The sequence below is a fragment of the Lepisma saccharinum genome, chromosome 12, assembly GCF_977018435.1.
Source record: "Lepisma saccharinum chromosome 12, izLepSacc3.1, whole genome shotgun sequence".
Taxonomy (NCBI): domain Eukaryota; kingdom Metazoa; phylum Arthropoda; class Insecta; order Zygentoma; family Lepismatidae; genus Lepisma; species Lepisma saccharinum.
Genome location: NC_139240.1, coordinates 24802469 through 24823911, shown reverse-complemented (window position 1 = coordinate 24823911; position 21443 = coordinate 24802469). Strand labels below are relative to the sequence as shown.

General features: G+C 36.9%; 1 protein-coding gene across 1 annotated transcript in view; it reads left to right on the top strand.

Annotated features, from left to right (window-relative positions):
* The window catches only part of LOC145996271 (uncharacterized), a 96741-nt gene that overhangs the window by 6231 nt on the left and 69067 nt on the right, over nucleotides 1-21443 (top strand). Inside the window, exon 3 of the mRNA XM_083132698.1 lies at nucleotides 7315-7820. Coding sequence (XP_082988824.1) covers nucleotides 7315-7820 — 506 coding nt within the window. The remainder of the gene's footprint in view (nucleotides 1-7314; nucleotides 7821-21443) is intronic.

Genomic DNA, 21443 nt, shown 5'->3' with positions numbered 1-21443 from the left:
GTTCAATTCTGTAAGATTCAACTTTAAAAACATGAGTTTTTGCAGCACTTCTAGTGTTGGGAAAAATTGAACATTTCTCGTACTGAAAATATCCTAACTTGGCCAGGAACTTGTAAATATTTCCCAACCCAAACGTCAGGATTAAAAAAAAAGTCCTAGTGCCATTCCGATCAAAACATTTCTATCCCTCACATCCGATAGTCAAAGTGAAGAAAGCATCGAGAATTAGCCCCTTTTAATTCGATTATTGGACAATTTCTGACACTTCGGGATCCCGAAATGTTGGGAAATTATTTTCCGAAGTCCCTGAACAGATTTTTCGGAATCACACAACTGAATGCTGATTAGGGATCACATGAAGCGTGTGAGAATAGTAGGGGAGTAGGGGCGTGCCGGACAATTATTTTTTTTTTTGGTCGGGACGAGAAAAATTCGCTATTTCCTGACTAAGTGGGAAAATGTACGAAATTTTGTGAACCTCGGGAAATCTCGAATTCTACACGTCATTTTCACCTTAAGTGATTATTTTTGCATATCTGGAATAATTAAAAACGAACAACTTCCGATAAGTTCCAGACATTTTCAATGCCGAATATGTCGAGAATTCACGAATTTGTAAAAGACCTTTCGGTATTTTCCGACTGCTCGGGATCCCGAAAAGTCAGGAAGCCATTTCCCCAAGTCGAGATCGGAAGGGAAATTTTTTTCCCGATCCCAACTTTTCGGGATCCCGCACACACCAAGAAGAGGGCCGATATTACACTTTATCTGGCACGAATGACAACTTGACTCGAGTTAGTAACACTGGTTACATACACAGGTTCATACTTCATTTTATAACCTGTGTATTAACCTTTTTCGTCTTACGGCGTACGTGCTGTTGCAATGTATGTTAAAATTAGATTATATCATTCAAAAAATGATAAATATATTTTAGTTGTTGGTGCAAATATAATTTGGCTTAGCATTTGATGATTGTCCAACCTAAAACACATTAATCATAATAAAATGGAAAGAACAACTGTACACAGAAGCTGCCGGAAGCAAGTCGGTATGTGTTTGTGAATACGTTCATCAACCGGTACTGTACTTTAGTTGGTTTTCTGTTTTTTATGTGAACATTATAAGCACAGTCTCGGATTTAACTCAATTTAACCTAATTTTCAATAAATCTTACAAAATTGAAATATAAAACTTATTTCAAGGTAAAACTCTAGTATAATCGGTACCGGTTTAAATATCGGACTTTTGCCGATGCCGATGCCGAAGCCGATGTGTCAATTTCGGCCGATATTCGAACATCGGTAATCGGCTTCGGTACATCCCTATTACAAAGATACAAGTCTTGTCAACACAGAGCACCAATCACTGTTCAAAATGGCCACCTCTGGCCTTCACACAGGCCCGAAGTTTCCGAGGACAGTCATCGACAACAGCACGCATGATCTCGAGGGTAAAGTCCACCACTGTCTTTACAAGAGAACGTTTCAGATTTGCAAGGTTTGGATGCCTCTTCCTACAGACCATGCCCACCAAAACGGACCACAACCTGTAGTCCAATGGGCTGAGGTCGGGGCTGCTGGAGGGCCAATCAGCCGGAGCAATGAAATTGGGCACATTCCTCTGAAGCCACTCTTGTGTGGTGTTTGCCATGTGGGCCGGTGCCGAGTCCTGCTGGAAGCTCCACGGCTGATTGTTGAACATGGTGTGGGTCAACGATTTCACAAGTGGCTCCAACACTGTCGCTTCGTACATTTTTTCAGATGTTTTCACACCATGTTCACAGAAGTGGAGGTCATTTGTTGTGCCATCTTACGGACCCCACCCCCAAACCATCACTGAGGCAGGATGATGGCCTCTGAGGATCTGTCGCGTGTTTTCACGAGCTTCCTGGGATGTCGAAGCATAAACACGGTCGTTTTGACGATTGTAAGACACTTCAATCATGAAGATTTTTTTGTCCATGATAAGGATCCTCCTGTGGCCACAATTTGTGTAATGCTGAAGGAGTACACAATGAACCACAGAAGTTATTAACCAATTAATGTGTCAACCAGCCCATGCTCTTTCTTATCCTATTAACACATCTATTATATGAATAGCTGCCCCCCGTGGCAGAGTGGTTAGCACATCGGCCTAGGCCTAGTCATCGGCATCAATGTCATCATATCATCATTCATCCCCATCTTCGCAATCAGCCACAGGAAAGTGAAGTAAAATAAATCAGATCAATCACTTATTAAACGGATATTTTTGAACCTGCGAATGTATTTTCGACTAGCCATTTTTCTTGAGATTTCTGCACAGTGCCAGAGAAAGTTGTCTATTGTGAAATATGTGAGGATCATTTTAAAGAAAGTTATTACATGCTCGTAACTGACTACTTATATTATTGTGGAGGATGAAATTACTGCATAGTCTTTGGCCAAATGTAGCACATATTGCCAATAGTTCTTTCAATAATCTCATGCTGTCAGCAGTAACATTTTTTCTAGGGATGGGACAGATTAATTGGTGCACTATTGGTATTGGCCAATATAGGCATATCGGTATATCGATAAAATTACTGATAATTTTACTGCATCCAATGTATCTATAAATATCTAATAATGTATTGCAATATTCTGCCATTTTGTTATAATTTTTTATGGGATATAAACATACAATCTCCATACTTTTGTTGAAAGTAAATCTTTAAATATGCAGCTTCTTTTGGATTGCAGTCATGTGGTAACACACACTTATTAAGGAGATGAATGAAGCATTTAGATTCTTCGAAGATCATTTAAAATTTTATATGGGATCAGTCGAACATTGGTATCGGTATTGGTAAATTTCATATCGACTCATCCCTAATTTTTCTATATATGACTGAAGTACCAGCCTATGATGTGCACTATGTCATTGATGTCACTGTAGTGGATCTTCTAGCACTTCCGAACCTCATTGCTCAACCAGTGGGCCCACTAAATTTGCACCATGACTCCTTGGGCTATGGTGCAGCACACTCGGGTGTCTATCAAGAAGTTTTGTCATTTCTGACATATCACTGGACATATCCAGAATGTTACTGTAATACCCACTGTTCACAGTGACAAAGGAGAATGACCTTGTAGTTGTAGGCAACAAGATGCACCACCTAAATGTTGCTGGGTGCTTGTCAGAACTTTCACAGTGTTGGCAAATTAGTATGGCAAACCAATGTTGGATATCGAAGTGGTTCATCACCACAAGCCTGCACAAGTCCTTTGTGACACTTTGTAGCATTTCTTCCACATACAATTTGAATTTTGATGTAGAGAATTAGTTCTTTTCATTTGAATATTATTTAAGAGTGCACTACTCAGTAAGGCTACAGTCAGCATATTGCTGCCACCACATGTCACTCTGAGGAAATTTGACATGTCATGTGTAGAGGCAGGTATAAAGTCATTATCGGATTCCGTGATTCATTGTTGCTACCAGTGGTAAGTGGTGGGCATTTTGTTAATCACTTTTTTTAAGTGCTCTCTTGTTTTTGTTACATTAAGGTTTGATTCACATCTACGCTCAAGCAACACTCAGGTCACTCTCCCGTAACGCTCTGCTCACGGTCAGGGGGGTATCCACACTAGCGGTAAAGCTTCACCTCAGTCAAGGTACGATCAACGTGAGTCGGGTGTTGGTTTCAGGGGTGGTCTCTGATAAAAGATCAATATTCACAAAATTATTCGAACGGACTGTGTAAAACATTGTAATACTCCAAAAACTGAACCTGCTTTGCAACACAAGGAAAATGCCTCATTAAGCAATCAATGTGCTGTTCTTAAGTTGATAAGTTCAGCATGGGACTATATTTTCAATAATGCTGATGGAATAATTCAACAATGTTCGTTAAATGACAATGACTCCATACCACAAGAATATAATTATTCTTTAGTTTCTTGTGTAACCACGTATGTATGTCTTTCCAGTGACTTATTGCAAGGTTTGGTAGGGCCCCGTCGATGGCGCAGTGGTAGAGTCCTCGCATTGTAATCAAGGGGTGGAGGCACATAGTGGTTCGGATTCCACTTTAAACTGTGGATCCAATCCCGATTAGCCTTACTGTGCATAAAGTGGATTTAAAACAACAAATCAAAATTAAAAAATCAAATTATTGCAATGGTTGGCTATTGTACTTGACCCAATAAAATAAACTTATTGTGTGAGGCAGATTCATGTGAACCAAAAGTAGCCCCAAAAAATTAATTTACCTCAAAATGACAAAAATGTATTCACTTGTTTAAATTTTTGATTCAACGAAAAGTTTTTTAAGGAGTTTAGTTTGTGTTTTAAGTCCACCTTATGCACAGTAAGGCTAATCAGGACTGAACCTACAGTGTAAAATGGAATCCGAACCCCTATGTGCCTCCACCGGGTATCGAACGTGGGACCTTTTGATTACAAGGCAACAATGCTACCACTGTGCCATCAGGGAGGCATCGTTTTTTAAAGGGGATTCTCAAATTCAGTTTTCATGAAATCGAGAAAAATAATGTGTGACTGAAGAAATTGTAGTTTGTGAAGATAATTACTTTTAACACGTTGCATGTTTTAGGCTGTCTCAATAGTATAAAGGTAAAAGTTATTTGTTGCAAATAATACTACTTGCTTGGAGATATGATAATCTAAGCCGCACATCAGGCTAAGTTTGCAGCAGGTTTTATGTATCAATCCATGCGAGAACTGAGCTCAGAATCTTCCTTGCCAGTCTTGCCTCAACCGCTGAGCTGCTTACATCGCAGACACTGAGAAAATCCACAGTATTGCCAACCGCACAACACATCAAAACCCGCATGCATAACAAGCGGAATATATTTTTGTTTCTTTTTGTCTCCTGAAACAACATTTTAGAAGTACTTTCGGCGCATAAATTATTTAAAAAATGTGTCATTACTTAATATAAATGTGAAATATCTTCGAAACATGAGAGCATGTGTATGGACGTCCACAGGATTTTTTCCAGGGAGGGGCAAGGAAGGTATTTTTTTCCCAGGGGGCAAACAAGTCACATTTTCCCCCAAAAGAGTGTAGTTCCGTAAAAAAAAATTGCTTAAATTTGAATTTATGGTGTTAATGCAATAATTAAGACATACATGTATTATTGTGGCTAAAATGAAATTATACGTGTGAAATACATAATTTATGGTTGACTTTCATTTTCCAGGGGGTGACCACGGCCCCCCTTTCCCCCTTTCGGACGCCCATGAGCATGTGTGTATATTTCGAGCATGCAAAAATAATAATAAACAAATATATAAGTAAACAACGATAGGCCCTCTTGAATATATTGACAAATTATTGTTTTTGGTTTATAAAAAAATACATTTATGAAAAACTTGGTTACTGTAAGACACACGCACTTCAAGTTATACCAGCAAAAAGAAAGCATGATTTGATATTGGTGATATACTGTATATACAATCAGTGCATTGTCTGCTGCTATTACTCTGGTTTCAATTTATGAATCACTTCACTAAACCAGGATTCAAATCTTGGTCTGTCCATTTCTTGCTAAACATCCTTCCCTTTCTTTGCACGGAACAGTAAATATGCGCCTTCAACAAAGACTTCATTGCAGCCAGTAAGTGAAACAATAAGCCTCCCCCTCCCCCTCTCCCTTTCTCGTCGGTTTCTTCAGCCCTGGCGGTGGTTTTGCACGGTGGTATGAAAGAAAAATTCAATGTACGCCCCCCCCCCCTCCCCTCACCGAATTAAAGAACGTCTGGTCCAAATAATAAACATGATTCTTCTCACTGGGATATCTTTTAATACCGCGGACAAACAACAAATAATCGTTTCCTCGTCCTAAACTCAGACCGCAAATCATTCAACACCCAGGATACAGTTCATGCGCACATTGACGGCAAATCACCTCACGCCCTGTTATACTTTGATCTTGTTTCCATAAGGAGGATTATGCATTTTAAACAACTTGCTTGATTTGAAGAGCTTTTCCCTTCAGATGAAGCCCACAATAACATTATTTGAACAGGAGACCTTGATTCAGCCATTCTCGCCGCTGTGTAGCACGATTATTAATCACAATAAACATAGGGTTAAAATAGTGGGATGTGCAACACTGGTATCACGGATTCCACACGCTCTGCAATGTATTCAGTCTTGCTAGACTCGCACTTGGGCTTCAGCGTTTCCTCAGCGCAATTCAAACTCCAGTTGGCGAATCTGCGGATCCAAGTTCGTCTGCACAGTGATTGCAATCGATCAAGTCCAAACCTGCTAATAGATGTATTATTTTGTCTGTATTTTACAAATTAAATAACTGTTTTCTTGCAAGTATGCAGTTGTGTCAGAATAGAACCCGTCTCGGTAGAACTATATTCTGCGCGCATGTTTGGACCTGCATATGCGAAAACCTGCTGCAAAGTTAACCTGATGCTTGGCTTACATAGGCATCATGCCAGCATTATACTTATTTTAGCATGTGTTGGGCTCTGATTCGGGACTGGTTGTAACTGTTTGCATATGTGCAGTTTACCGCCACACAAGCGGTCATTCTTCAAACTGGTCACAAACTACACAAGCTGGAAACATTGTTGGGATGCAATGGCGACACCAACCCTGCCTGTTTATGACCTGCGAGGGGTGGAAATGCCACTCCCTCAAAATTCCTAGAAACATCGAAGTGCTCGGTTCCTACACTGACATCCACTATAGGCAACATCTGCTGCCTAATAGGTAGCCATAGTCAAGGTGAAGTGATCAGCATGAGACTCCAGCCAGTACTCCTTCCCCCAGATTCGCCAGAGCCTCTTTGATTAGAGGTTTGGTGATCATTGGAGCTGGGATGTTGCCTGAAAACTCCACCTGAGATCACTCACTCTGGGAATCAACTACACTTTCTGTAAAAACAACCCATGCACCCTTGTAACTCAGTCCCATAATTGCTGTAGAGAATGGGTTCCCAGAGTACATTGTGCTGCATGACGGTGTATTCTAGCAGACAAAATATCAACTTCTACATCAGTGTGTGTGTTCATTGTAACATCTGGTGTAGAAAAAATATTACTGAGGAGTCATGATACTGACTGATAGCCTTCATACCAAGCAAATGCAAACAAATAGTGCAGATGCAATCTTATGTCATGGAGGATAAATGTTATCCTTCGTTCACCGTTGAGGTGTGCCTGGGAACACTGAAACAGCCTTTCTTTGTTGGTGGCTTCTAAGCTGCACAATTAGGATAGTGATTTCTGTGGGAAGAGGGAAGGGTTGTTTTATATATGAAAAGGCAATATCATAAAATTTATGTACCTTACGGTTGTATTTCAGAAGCATTCTGCATCCTCGTCTCATGGTAGTGAAGAAACTATGCCTGCTGCAGCATCTGATACGGGTTTCCCTCTTCCAGAAGTGACAACAATAAAGTCTGAAATGGAAAGTGCTGATTCATTAGTTTGTGAACAATCATCTCTGGAGAATGTTTGGCTTCCAAACGAGTCATGTGTCAAGACTGAAACCAAACCATTCGAAGAGCCTCCTAATGTTGACATCAATTTATTCAGTCAGTACATTGATGAAACTTTGGTTGATAAAGTTGAAAGTGAGAGTGATGAAAAAATGATGCATTTTGAAGGCACAAGTGAGGAAGCTCCTAGTGGACAGAATGTTTCTGAAAGTGTAGGATTTTATCCGTATGACTGTAAACAATTTGTGGAGAAAGTGCCAGCTGAGGATAGTGACAATGATGCGTTAGCATTAAGTGATGACGAGGACAGGAAGAAGAATGCAGTGATCACCGAAGAAGTGGAAGGCCAAGGGACAGATCCTGGAGAAAGGTAGGTGAAGGAAATTTTAGTACAAGGATTGAAAGCGAACATGACAGTACTAAAGTTCAAAATTGGACCTTACTACGTACGAGTTACAATGCAATTAATTTATTGAATATTGTCACCAATGCTGCATTCCATACAAGATCATCCAGGTATCCACCCCACCATCTCAGATTTGGATGAAATTTGGTGTGTGATATCTGTGGATAAATATAATAACCCATTTCTTTTCATTTTAGGAATATCAACTCTAGTTTGAAATTTATAGTTCTTTAAAATTTTCTGCCATTTGATGGAATTTTTTGTGAATTTACATGCTCTACTTCATATTGTTTAAAAGTTTCAGACCCAATTATTAACATGAAAGTTTGAAATTTATCATAATACTTAATCAAAATATGGGGCGTTTAATATGCACATATTTGCTTTTGTAACTTTTCTATTAATTTTTACAAACTTGGACTAATTCCCATCAGTGTTGGCTAATTTGCCTGTTTTTTGTATAAACAAAATACAACTGTGTGGTTTGCTGTTTATACAGATAATTAAGTTTGTAAAATATAGACCATTGTGAACCACACAATGATATGCATGGTTTTTACTAAGCACAAGTAGAAGCACCTGTTCAACCATATTCTGGAAGTATGTACGTGGGTCATTCCATGTCAAATCAACGAAAATAAATGCACTTTTCAGATTCATGTCAAGAGTGAGGCAGTCAGAAATTATGACAAGAGATGTATGCATCAATGTTTTTATTGTTGGATCTTGGAAATAGATTGTGAAGGGGTGAACTGTTGCCTGGACATTTTTCCAGTGGAAACCTTGGGCTGCATCCTGGAGAATGAATGAATAGTTCTCAGCGAAGTCACAGATTACAAGATACCCACCTTCTTTCAGAGATTGCTTCAGATGGGTGAGGTAACTGGACTGTTGGCTAGCAAGAAATGAGTGTTGAAGAAGTTTCGGAAGTTTTTCAAAAGTATACTGATGAATTCTTCAGTAGGTTTGACTAATGTCTCAAGAGATGTTCTTTTTTCAACTTTTATCCACTGTTTGTAGGTGATGTTTTGAATGCAGTTGAGCTCGAAAGCTTCTTCAATGTTTCCTTGACTTCTTCACAGCCAGAACAGTTTTTGCAATCTCCAAAGTAGCAAGCTTCAGTTGGATTAGCACACACTACATACATCATAATATCTTTGTAAGACTTAATTGGTCTATCACCTTCCATCAGTTCTTTCATCCTACAATGCATAACCATAAGTTTAGGTTTTGGTGCATTGTATATACACAAACACTGTGGGTTCCACTTGCACCTGCAAGAACACAGTACTTAGGACTGAGTTCACAAAACTTGTAAAATCCTATTTTCAGCAGTGGATATATCTGTTTCTGCTGCTTCAAAATCTAAAGTTTTACCAGGTTTAGGATCAGGACATGACATGACACCTTTTTCTTTAACCAGGCTTTTAGCTTTCCTTGCAATGTAGTCTGATACTCCAAATTCATCTTGAATGTCTTTCAAAGTCCAGCTTTTAGGGAGCGTTGTCAATATTTGCATCCTGATGCTCTTATCATCTGTAGTATTAAATTTTTCCTTCAATTGGTTGATTATTTCACGATCAGAGGAGAGAGGAATAGCATCTTGTTCAGGATCTGAATCTATGTTCAATACTCTGCTTTTGAACACTGATGCTGCTTTCTTAAGCTTTTCCTGAGGGTATTTCTTCTCACATAATCATCTTTTCTGAATAGGTGTTTCATTAAAAGCAATCAAACTTTTGTTCAGAGCATTTAGAGCTTCATCTTTTTCTGGGGTACACAAAGGATCTAATTGTTGAAATTCTTCAACAGAACTAGATTCTAAATTTTGTAACCTTGTTTAAGAAAAGTAAATGTTTGCACCAAGTTCTTGCTTACAGTTCTTAGGTTTTTCTTGAAGGAATTATGACTTGACTTTTCAAATGGATTGCAACAGTACAGTACATTTTACTTGAAGCTGTTGAAGTTGATGGTTCCATGCTGGTCACTGAATTCTGGTCCAAGGCAGTGATAAACTAAGTCGTTTTTCTCCAAATCTGTAAACAGAAAGGTAGAGCTAAAACAAAGATCCTCTTGGGCAGTACACCACTGAACCTTCTGTTCCAAGAGATGATCACAGACTGAATGTTGCTTGTCTGAACAGGATGAAACTTGTATTCTTTTGCTGGCACTAGGAGTGCATGTCATGACATGCTACCTCATCAGGTGACAGTGTCACCCACTCCTAAATGTTAAAGGCCTCCCAGATGGCGCAGTGGTAGCGTCGTCGCCTTGTAATCAAGGGGTCCCGGGTTCGATACCCGGTGGAGGCACAAGTGGTTCGGATCCCACTTTAAACTGTAGGTCCAGTCATGATTAGCCTTACTGTGCATAAAGTGGACTTAAAACAACAAATCAATCAAATCCTAAATGTTGATTATATTGTATTTTTATATTGTGTCGAACTAAAAGGAAGACTGGGAGGAAAGGGTTTTCATTGATTGAATCTCAATTAAGAATTGCCACAGAGGGGGAAAATTGCAATATTCAGATGTACCTAATTGTTTCAAAATTATTTTTTAATATGATCCCAAAAATATATTTTCTGATTTTTTTTTTTGGATATAGGACCAGGTCGTCATAATTTTTTTTGGTGACCTTGAATTATGTCACAAAACCTTGCCAAGTGACATATCATTTGAAAGCCCATTCCAAGAGCTTTAAAATGGAACAAAACTGAACTTTCTATCTCTTATAGGAGCTGAGAAAAATGATTTTTTGTAATTACCCGAACCTTATTTGTTTTTGTATCACTATAGATATAATCCATTCTGTGAATTTTGTTGAAATTGGTGATGGTCAAGTTGTGTGGCTTATTGATTTGACATGGAATGACCCACATACTTTTTTTTTATAGAACAATCCATGTATAGAATGATTTCAGAGGGAAGTCAGCATACCACAACCGACAGTGTGGCATATTTTGTGAAAGTTACTATTGAATTATTTGGAGTAGTAAGCTCAACTAAGCAACCCCCCCCCCCAAACGTTTCTTAAGAGCATGAGGAATGATTTTGACAAGGCTCTTTCGTGCACTCATTTGGCTGTGAACTGGGGCCATCCACCCTCATGTCCCTCTATGGCTCCGGCCCACATAGACCAACTTTTGCCATTAGTATACATTTTTCATGTGACGTGTTATTGTTAAATTGGCTGCATTACCCCACCCCCTTCTTACCTCTCCAGCTACTTTTTTATTGTGCCGAAGATGACATAATGTTGTTATCCTGGAATCATTTATTTTTGATTTCATATGACCATCGGTGGATTTGGTGGGTGATGTTACCGAATCTAGACGTGCCTCCCACACCTTTAACACCTAATATTACCCTAGGAGGCACTTTATACATCCTTTGTAAAACTAGCTTCTTCAAAGTCAGTTTTAACTTCCTTTAAGGTGGAATTTAGCTCTTTTATGTACATCAGTTTTGGTAACACTGCCACGATTTTCATAGAAGGCGAGGAGAAATGCATTGCACTTGTGGGAGTATTATTTTATTTTTTCTCTTGGGAATAATAAACTTCGATGGCATAGAAAAATATATCAACAGATTAAGGATCTAATTGACAGGCAGAAAAGTCAAAACTTCCATTTGATTAGCCGTAACTTGAAGTTGTCATGAGGAATACATGGGATTCTGAAAATTGTTATTAATCATATTTTCAAATATCATGTCTAGCTTAATAATCAACATAAAAAATACATGGGGAGAAATTCATACCTTCTCATACACTTCGGACGATATTGAAATAAATGTACAACCAGTTTGAAACTGTAACTCTTCTCCTTAAGATTTTTACAATTCTTGATGTCACAAATATTTAAAGCACTAATTTACAAGTTTTTCTGATAAGCCCCACTTCTTAACACATTCGGGTCTGGCCTCATGATACAGCATTGTTACCTCTGGTCTGCGGTTTTTGGTTGTTTTTCAAAAAATCATAAAAAAGATATTTTTAATTTGTTTTTATTTACCACATATTTCTGAAATCTACAAAACTTCCTCTTTTCAATGAACAAAAATTTGTTAAATTTTCTTTTCATTTTCACACATTTAATATTTTTTTCAGCAATGTTTTGTGAAGAAGATAAAAGTACAACATTGTATCAAATGTTAATATAGAGATATTTTAAGTTCGTAATCTGGAAATTTCAATAATTAACTACATAAACTATCAATACATCTTTTGAATCTTGCATAAGAATACTTCTTATGTGCACATAACAAAAAATAATTACAAATTACAAGTAATTATCTTTTGTATGAAAAAGTGGCTGCAGGTCAGGACCAGACGATGTATCAGTTGGTTCTGCGTCATCTGTAAAAATTAAACAAATAAATAAATAAACTAAATAAATAAAATAAATTTTCATTTGACATAAACTATACAAAATAATAAATGGAAAAACTAAAAATACATCAGTGCATGTAGGAGAAAAAGCAAGAGGCAAGATGAATAGACCCAAAAAAATTACCTCTTCTCACTTCATTCATAAAATACTAGAGTTTGCAACACTGTTTATATTGTCGACAATAATTATTACGAATATAACCTACCTTCCAAATCTTCAAATTTATCTGCATCATCAAAATTGTCGCTAAAACTCTGAGGTGGAATCCTTTATGCAGTCTGGATCTAATTACGCCATTCTAAACAATGCACAGTACATCAACGCGACAACAAACAGTGGCAGGTGCGAGATAAAAATATCTCATGAGTCACCTAGCGGTCGGAATTTCAACAGAGGGGCTTGAATGAACACGCGTGAGCATAGCCCTCGTTCAATCAGCAAAGCGATTGCATACCGCAGGATGGGCTATGCCCGTCGTTCGTCCACATTGACTTTTAGTGCACTGTGGGCTATGCCCGTCGTAAGACCCCAATGTGTTAATTCGGTTTTTGGGGAGTTTTATTTGAGCTAGGTTTCTATGAAAGAATCCATATGATAAAATCTGGGTTGAGTCCATTCAGACCATTGCTGAGTGCTATTGAAAACAGCATTAAATTTACTACAAGAAGATGAAATAAAATTCGTGATTATTTGCACCCTGTCCCTCATTATAAAAATAATATGTAAATTGTTAAAATACCTTTTACAATTATCCCCGGTTAATATTCTTTTTGAGTGTTCAAGGATTTTCCATCAAAGCTCGACCCCTTCTTCCTCTTTCACAGGGTTTCTTGTTCAAATTCTGCCACTCCAGTCACAGCAAGCATTACTGAGAAGTTTTTGATATCCTTTCATCATAAACCAGGAAGACAAAATTTTGTGAGATTTTTACACTCTAATGTCAGCCTGCCATTCCTAAAGTAGTAGAGCTTTTAGATATATAAAAGCTGACCTAAATTATTACTGTCATGTTCATTTACAGTCTGACATTTGAGGTTTCTTATGTTTTTTTTTGTCTCCTGTTTGATGTGTGTAGCTTGAAAAGAGCAAATAGGATTTCCAGGTGTGGCTGCAGTGCAGGGTTATCTGGGGGTAGTGGGTGGCAAGTCATCAAGCAATGATCAGTACTGATCTATCACTACCCCCAAACAGTGGATCATGTCTGTTTGCTAACAGATCATGCATATTTTTCTCGACTGAAATGTACAAGTGTGAGAACTTAAGTATCATATTTCAACTTTTGGATATGAAAGAAATAGACTGAAATGGTATAGCTGTGCTTTTATTATCACATTTAATAACTACTTTGAGGGCCTCCACGATGTCGCAGTGGTAGCATTGCCACCTTGTAATCAAGCGGTCCTGGGTTCGATACTCGGTGGAGACACATAGTGGTTCGGATCCCACTTTAAACTGTAGGTCCAGTCCCAATTAGCCTTACTGTGCATAAAGTTGACTTACAACAACAACTCAATTAATCAAATAACTATTTTGAACATTTTTAAATTACAGAATTACCAAGTATGTCTCAATATCAGCAGCAGTTGGTGAGAGCAATAGTGGTATTGGCTCAAAATAGTGTGCCAACCCTAGTACATGTGCCTTGTTGTACACAAAGTATTTACAAAGGATGCAATTCAATTGACTTTATCATATTTTCTATGTAATTTGTAAAAAAAAAATAAGTGAGATTAGTGTTATGCTGTATAAGAGATGCAGTTCATTGACTCTGATCTCAACATCTTTTTATTGCTAAAGTTTAAGCCAAAAGAAAAGAGTCCTTTTTTTTTGTTTAAGAAAATTGAGAACAAAAAGTTCTTCACGACTGATACTTCAGTTACTTCACCACCCACCTTTTAGGTTTCAAATTAACCACGCTTCAGAATGTATGGAATCAAATTTCTTTTCAATGAGATAATAATCGTAGAAATATGTGTAAAATCCACCCTGGTAGTTTTAGCCCATAATCAGCTATTTCATTTTCATATATGGCTATGTATTGGCACAGTCCTACAGAATTAACTTGAGAGAAATGGCCGCTCTGTGAGTGATGCAACTGCACTCGAATTGGCTAGAGCGGGAGACTTCCTGCTGTAACGGGCCAACGGAAACTCTAATGTTCGGGCATGCGAAATGTTACCAACTGTTGAAAGGACTCGCATGCAGTGACTGGTGAACCAAGCGAAGTGGCAGTGCATTGAGCTTTCTTTCTGATTTTTTATTTCATGTATTAGTGAGTGTCTGTGTGTAATTGTTTCCACAGCGCGATAAATGGATAGAAGCCAAATCAGAAAAGAAAGAACTGCACGTTCATACAACGAAGTGTACGCGTTCTCATTGAGGAGGCATTCCAACAAGTATCAGTTGAAGATTGGAGGAAAGTGGTTGAGAATGCGCGTAAATGGGAAAAATTTTATTGGGAGAAGGACTGTATCATCGAAGAAAATATTGATAATTTCATCATCAATATTGGGGAGTCAAGTCTTCTGTCGAATTCTTCTTCAGATAGTGAACAAGACGACTGTGACATAACAGAGCTTGATGGAGACTCCAAGGATGATGACCTCAGGTGTTTTCAAGTTACGGATTAAAGGTAAAGAATAAACTGTTTATCCATTACACAATGTAATTATTTTTCAAATCTCCCATCTCCCATTGTCAGCTGATTGCCCGTGATTCGCATGAGAGTCAAGCGTTCGCTGCAGGTTGGTACTCCTGCAGCGGCACCGGCAGCCATTTCTCTCAAGTTAATTCTGCAGGACTGTAAGATAGATTAAATTACATTTTAACATGAAGATGAAGACTATGTTCACTTAAGTTTCAATTTCACTGTGTCTTCCACTTGATGATTCATATTTGAAGACCCACTACAACAGGAAAATTACTATTGTATGTATGCTACTGGGCTTTGAGCGTATACCGCTCAATTTGCCTGTTCGAGCATTTTTCGCACCTGTCAATTACGTACACTGTCTAGCGTCATCCTTACGAACTATTAGACACTCGAACAAATAGCCCTTGCTGCAGCACTGTACCCACTACTAACCTGCACTGCAGCCTAAGGTCCAGGAACATCAAGAATGGTGAAATGATGCATGCACCCTTGTCAGCTGTCAGGGGGTTTGATGAACTTACTTTATTGCATTCCAAGGTAGGTCATAAGGTGAAAAGTGATAATATGATTTCCAATTTATTTGATAATTTCAGTTACATGAAAATATTTGTATGTATTTTGTATTATCATTTTTGTGTGTGCATGCACTTGGTTATGAAGAGAAACCAGTATCTGTAATGCTGTTTTAACTGTAGCAATGAAATTGGATAAATTGGTATGGGATGATGGGTTTAAAATCGCAGTTTTCGGCATTTGAGCACTGCATGGGATGTGGACTTCTGCATTCAACTGTTTACCTTTTACCAGGTAGGCTTTTTACTATTTGCCTCCATAGTTTTGCAATGCTGAATTTTGTGCGTGATTTATAGCGACATATTTTTATTCCATAAAAATAAAATATTAAGAAGACTACATCCTGATCTAACCCCTAAATGCTGAGCCTGATTTTCCCTCATTAGACATTACCGAGCCTTTTTCCAACTGGAAATTTAAAATTATGCAAAGCTTTAAATAACAATGTATATCTTGGAAGCTATGAATGCTAGAGTTACAGATATTAGCTCATTTTGTTCAGTACAGATTAGGCTATAAGTGTATGTTCAAAAGCTCTATTTCCTTTATCAAGTAGTAGAAGAAAAAGAAGAAAGTTAATTTTTTTTTTTTTACAAATAAATTTGTTACTTTGTCTGGCTGCCACATACAGGTAACACCGGCAGTGGTTCATATATGTTCCATTCTCAAGACAAAAATTGTGTACTTGTTTGCTGATACTTTTACAGAGAAAAATATTTTCTAATGCAAATGCTGTGCTTGTCTTCAGCGAGAATTTTATAATGCCGCAAGGTTTTTATAATATTTTATATGTAGGAACCTATGAATGCCAGAGTTACAAATTATACGTCGTTTTCTTCAGTACAGACTAGCCTATAAGCTTATGGTAAAAAAAAAAAAAATATCAAGTAGAAGAAGAAGAAATTGTGAGAAAATTATTTTTGTTACGAAATTTGAATTTCATTTTACCCCACTGAGGCAATACCGAGGAGGGAGGGGGGTTCAAAATGGTACCAGCGTATTGCCTGATATGTGTGCCATTCTTCTGGGGAAAGAATTGCACACTTGTTATTGATAATTTCTGATGAAAGAAACATTCTAATGTGAAAGCTATGCTTGTTTTCGGCTGGAATTTTAAAATTCTGCAAGGTTTTCAAAATGCTATGATTCCTAGATTTACAAACTATACCTTGTTTTCTTCAGTACAGACTAGGCTATAAATCTATGGTCTAAAAAAATTAATTCCCATTAGTCAAGAAGAGGAGGAGGAGGACCTTAATATATCAAAAACCATTAAAGCTAGAGACCTGAAACAAAATTCATTTTGTAGCTAATGAAGTATACTTCCTATGATATTCAGGTATGTTTTGCTTGAAATTGCATCGTAAGTACGAAAATTATAGTGGAAAATGGGGTAACAATAGTTAAAAAATTTGATTTTTAAGCCCAATTTTTTTAATGAAGGGGTTTTGTCTAAGGCTTGATTTTTTTTGATGTGTAGACCTACCTGCAGGGTGTCTGTAAATAAAATATCAGTGCTTACAAATGCACCCCTTTTTTACAGCATGGGCTCAAACATGGCCGTTCATTGAATTTTGACATTTTCGGGGTTAAATATCTCAGATGGGTCCCCTTTAAAAATTCTGAAATTTGGCACATAGGAAGCCCTTCATGAATCTAACACAGTAAAAATCTCAACTTTTAGATTCAACTCGTTTTGGTCAATATGAGGTAACGTACGTCACCTAATTTCTGACGTTGCAAAGTAAGGTTAAACTACATTCCATACTTAAAATAATGAAGTCTTTTCTTTTTCTTTTTTAAATTTGGGTTAAATAAAGGCTCAGAAAATATAGTAACATATGGTTTTAACACTTGATTTACCATAAATTGAAATTACAAGGTATGACAATTGAAAATTGTGAAATCTAATTGCAAAAGGTTATAATTTATTAGGTACCCATGGCCAGTTGGTGTTTTTAGGTCCAGTTTCCTATTCATTCTCTTTGTTAAATCAGGCAGAATTCTTTGTTCATTCACTAAGTTCCTAAGTAAATTATCAGAAACCTTCAGTTCATCACATATATTTTTTCTTGACCAAGTGGTAGCAGTCACACTGATGATTCTGATCTTTTCAACATTAGTTTTCACTAACTTACATTTTTCTTTGTATAATTTCCATGATATGATTGTACTGGCCATGCAAAGGATTGTCACACTTGCCTTCCATTTCTTCACTTCTAATACTTTGTGAAAAGCAACTTTCCAGTTTCCTTTGCACTCCTTGTATGATGTGAATAGTTTTTCGAGGAAAGGCACTTTATTGTTTTTCTGCAATCAGCCTCCTCACTTTTGAGACAGGAGATACATCAAAAACAAAACAGACTTCATGCATTTCCTTTAGTTTTTCTTGTGTTGGCACAAAGACATCATTTCCATTTTGGCATTTAAGTGAGTCACTTTCTCCAGATATGAAAATTTTACTCCAACATGTCAGGCATATTGATTTAACTGGTATAAGGCTTACTTGATATTTTTTTTACCTTACCATATGATGCAAATTGATTTTAGAAATTCCCTTACTTAAAGAAAAAGTTAAGTGCTACTTCTGAAGATCACAACATATTTTACAATATAAAAAACTATTTTCAATGGTATTTGCATATTGTCTCTAAGCCATCCACCTGGAGTCTTGAACTAAGAAGTGTTTCACTGAATTCGTTAAGATTAGTTAGGTCTTTGGGAACCTTACCAAAGTGTATTTATGACAGTCCTCTCCAGTTAAAAATTCTACAGAACACTACATTTCCTGTCACAGATAACGGGCATTCACAAGTCGCTACTCTCGGCACATTAGGCAAAGGAAGAACGACAGCAGAGATTGTACATGCACAGATAAATTCCAGGCTTGCCTCACATCCTATCAAAACATGTCTCTGAATCTTCTGCTGTGCATGACTCACATCTATTTCAACGAATGTATTTTCTTGGAAGAAACAAAAAGTGGAAAATAAAGGAAACAAAAGATAATATATTCTACCAGCTTTAACACTCCAAAATAAATAGCCTACTTTTAGTGGAGTACCCAAGGAGTGGTTTGTGAGGGTCATAACGCAATACCTTTGGCCTAGTATTACATAAACAATTACGTCAAAGGCAGGATAATGTGGCAAAAACAGGGCTGTATACTAAAAAGTATATGTAACCCCCCTCCCTTTCGAAATTCCTGGGCATGCCACTGCCTATCTTAGCTGCATGTACTGCTACATTAATAAAAACATGGGGGAAGCTCAGTTTTGGAGCTGACAATACCAACTGGTCGTGGGTACCTAATAAATCAAAACCTTTTGCAATGAAATTTCATAGATTTTCAATTGTCATACCTTGTAATTTCAATTTATGTTAAGTCAAGTATTAAAACCTTATGTTACTATATTTTCTGAGCCTTTATTTAATCCAAATTTAAAAAAGAAAAAGAAAAGACTTCATTATTCTAAGTATGGAATGTAGTTTAACCTTACTTTGCAACGTCAGAAATTAGGTGACATACGTTACCTAATATTGACCAAAACGAGTTGAATCTAAAAGTTGAGATTTTTACTGTGAGTTAGATTCATGAAGGGCTTCCTATGTGCCAAATTTCAGAATTTTTAAAGGGGACCCATCTGAGATATTTAACCCCGAAAATGTCAAAATTCAATGAACGGCTATGTTTGAGCCCATGCTGTAAAAAAGGGGTGCATTTGTAAGCACTGATATTTTATTTACAGACACCCTGCAGGTAGGTCTACACATAAAAAAAAAATCAAGCCTTAGACTAAATCCCTTCATTAACAAAATTGGGCTTAAAAATCCAATTTTTTAACTATTGTTACCCCATTTTCCACCATAATTTTCGTACTTACGATGCAATTTCAAGCAAAACATACCTGAATATCATAGGAAGTATACTTCATTAGCTACAAAATGAATTTTGTTTCAGGTCTCTAGCTTTAATGGTTTTTTAGATATTAAGGTTTCTGTATACTGCTACATGAGCAAAAAAGCCATGCGCCATGTTGGAAAAATGGCTGCCCCAGGAGAACTAAAGACAATAAATTTTTTTGAACATTGGTTTTGATATCTAGAAACATGTACAAACCTATGTACTAAAAATGATTTTTTTCTAAAATGGTCATGCAACCATTTTTTAAAAAATTGGTTGATTTGACATGGAATGACCCTATATCAAGTTGATAAATCAAGGGATGTAGTAGAGTGAAAGTCTTGGATCGAAGTTCTGTGTCTAAGTAATGGCAGTATACAAAGAAATATGAGGTTGTTTGTGGATTTATAACATTGGCTTCAGTCCATTGTTTTTGTATTTCAAACAGTTTATTAAATGGATGAGGATGATTTTCCCAAGATTTAAGGAGGAATTTTATTGTTAATTGAATCCATCTGTGTCTCAAGCATGTGTCTTTGTTCTCCATATAAACTTTTACATTGAGGCTTGATTGCACGAGACCTAAAGAAATTCACAATGCTTTTCTTTGTAATATGTCTATTTTGTCGAGTAGACTGGATCTTGCTCCCCGGTAACTGAAAGCTGCATAATGCAAAAATGAACGAAAACAATTTTTATAAAAGAGAAGGAAAATTTTTGGATGCCCACCCCATTTAGTTGTTGCCATACTACAGAGTATATTTAAAAATTTCTGTAAATTTTTGTAAATTGCGTAATGAGTGTATTCCATGTAAAGCATTTATCAAAATACACACCTAAATATTTGTGAGTATCTGTCACTGGGATGTCGGAAATTTGTAGAATATTATTGGGATATGTGCCAGAATTTTGGATTTGCTTTCACTAAGGGTCGATCCTGCATTGTAGAACCATTCTTGTATGTTGATGATTAATCTCTGCATTTTTATTACGTCTTGGGTTGCATCATCTGTAGTACTATAAAAACAAAAATCATGTGCATATTGTACTATCTGGAATGGATAAAGAGCTAAGGTATGCATTTCATTAGTGTAAATATTAAATAATAAAGGACTCTATGGTGCACCTTGAGGAATTCCATTTGAAGTAAAGCGAGGGTCACTAAGTTTTTCTGAGAACCATCCATGCATCTTTCTGTTGGAATATACGTAGGTTCCATATAATTAACAATAGTTGGGGTGAATATGAAGGTTTTCTAATTTATTGAAGAGCATATATAAATTCATTGAACCATATGCTTTTTCTAAATGTATAAAAAGACTAACAGTATGATCGATTAAATTTACTATTTTGAATTGGAGCACTAAGGATGGCTATTGCATCTTGACTGCCATAATTAATTCTAAAACGAAGTTGAGTAGGATAAAAAAATGATAACGTTCTAGTGTCCAGGTAATTCTGAAATAGATTGTTTGCTCGAATATTTTTTCCAAGACTGAAATTAGCACTATAGGTCTGTATGATGTTGCGCAATGAGGTTGTTTATGTGCTTTCAGAACTGGGAGAACTACGCAATTTTTACATTCCCTCGGTACTATAGCGGTACAGAATATGTTGTTGTAATATGTTGCAAGTATATCTAAACCTGCTTCCGGTAAATATCTTATAGCTTCATAAGGTATTCCATCCAAGCCTGGTGCTGTGAGTTTAGCATCATTCATTATATTTTTTAGTTCCTCTTTAGTAACAGGAGGGAATTCTTGTGTAAAATTTGGATTATTGTCCTCCATTTTGTCATATGGAAGATGTACCGATGGCGGAATCAATTGCGTTAAAAATTGGTATTGCCAGCTATTATCTATTGGCTGTTGATGAGGTGAATGTGGTTTACGTAAGGAATTAAATTTATGCACACATTTCAGGATAATTCCTGCATGTGTACTGAATTGCAATTTAATCCACGCTTGATGTTTGGCTTGCAGAAATATTTTCTTTGCTTGTGCTATTGACTTTTTCCATAATATACCATTTTCAAGGATGAGGTATGATACAAAATGAAACACT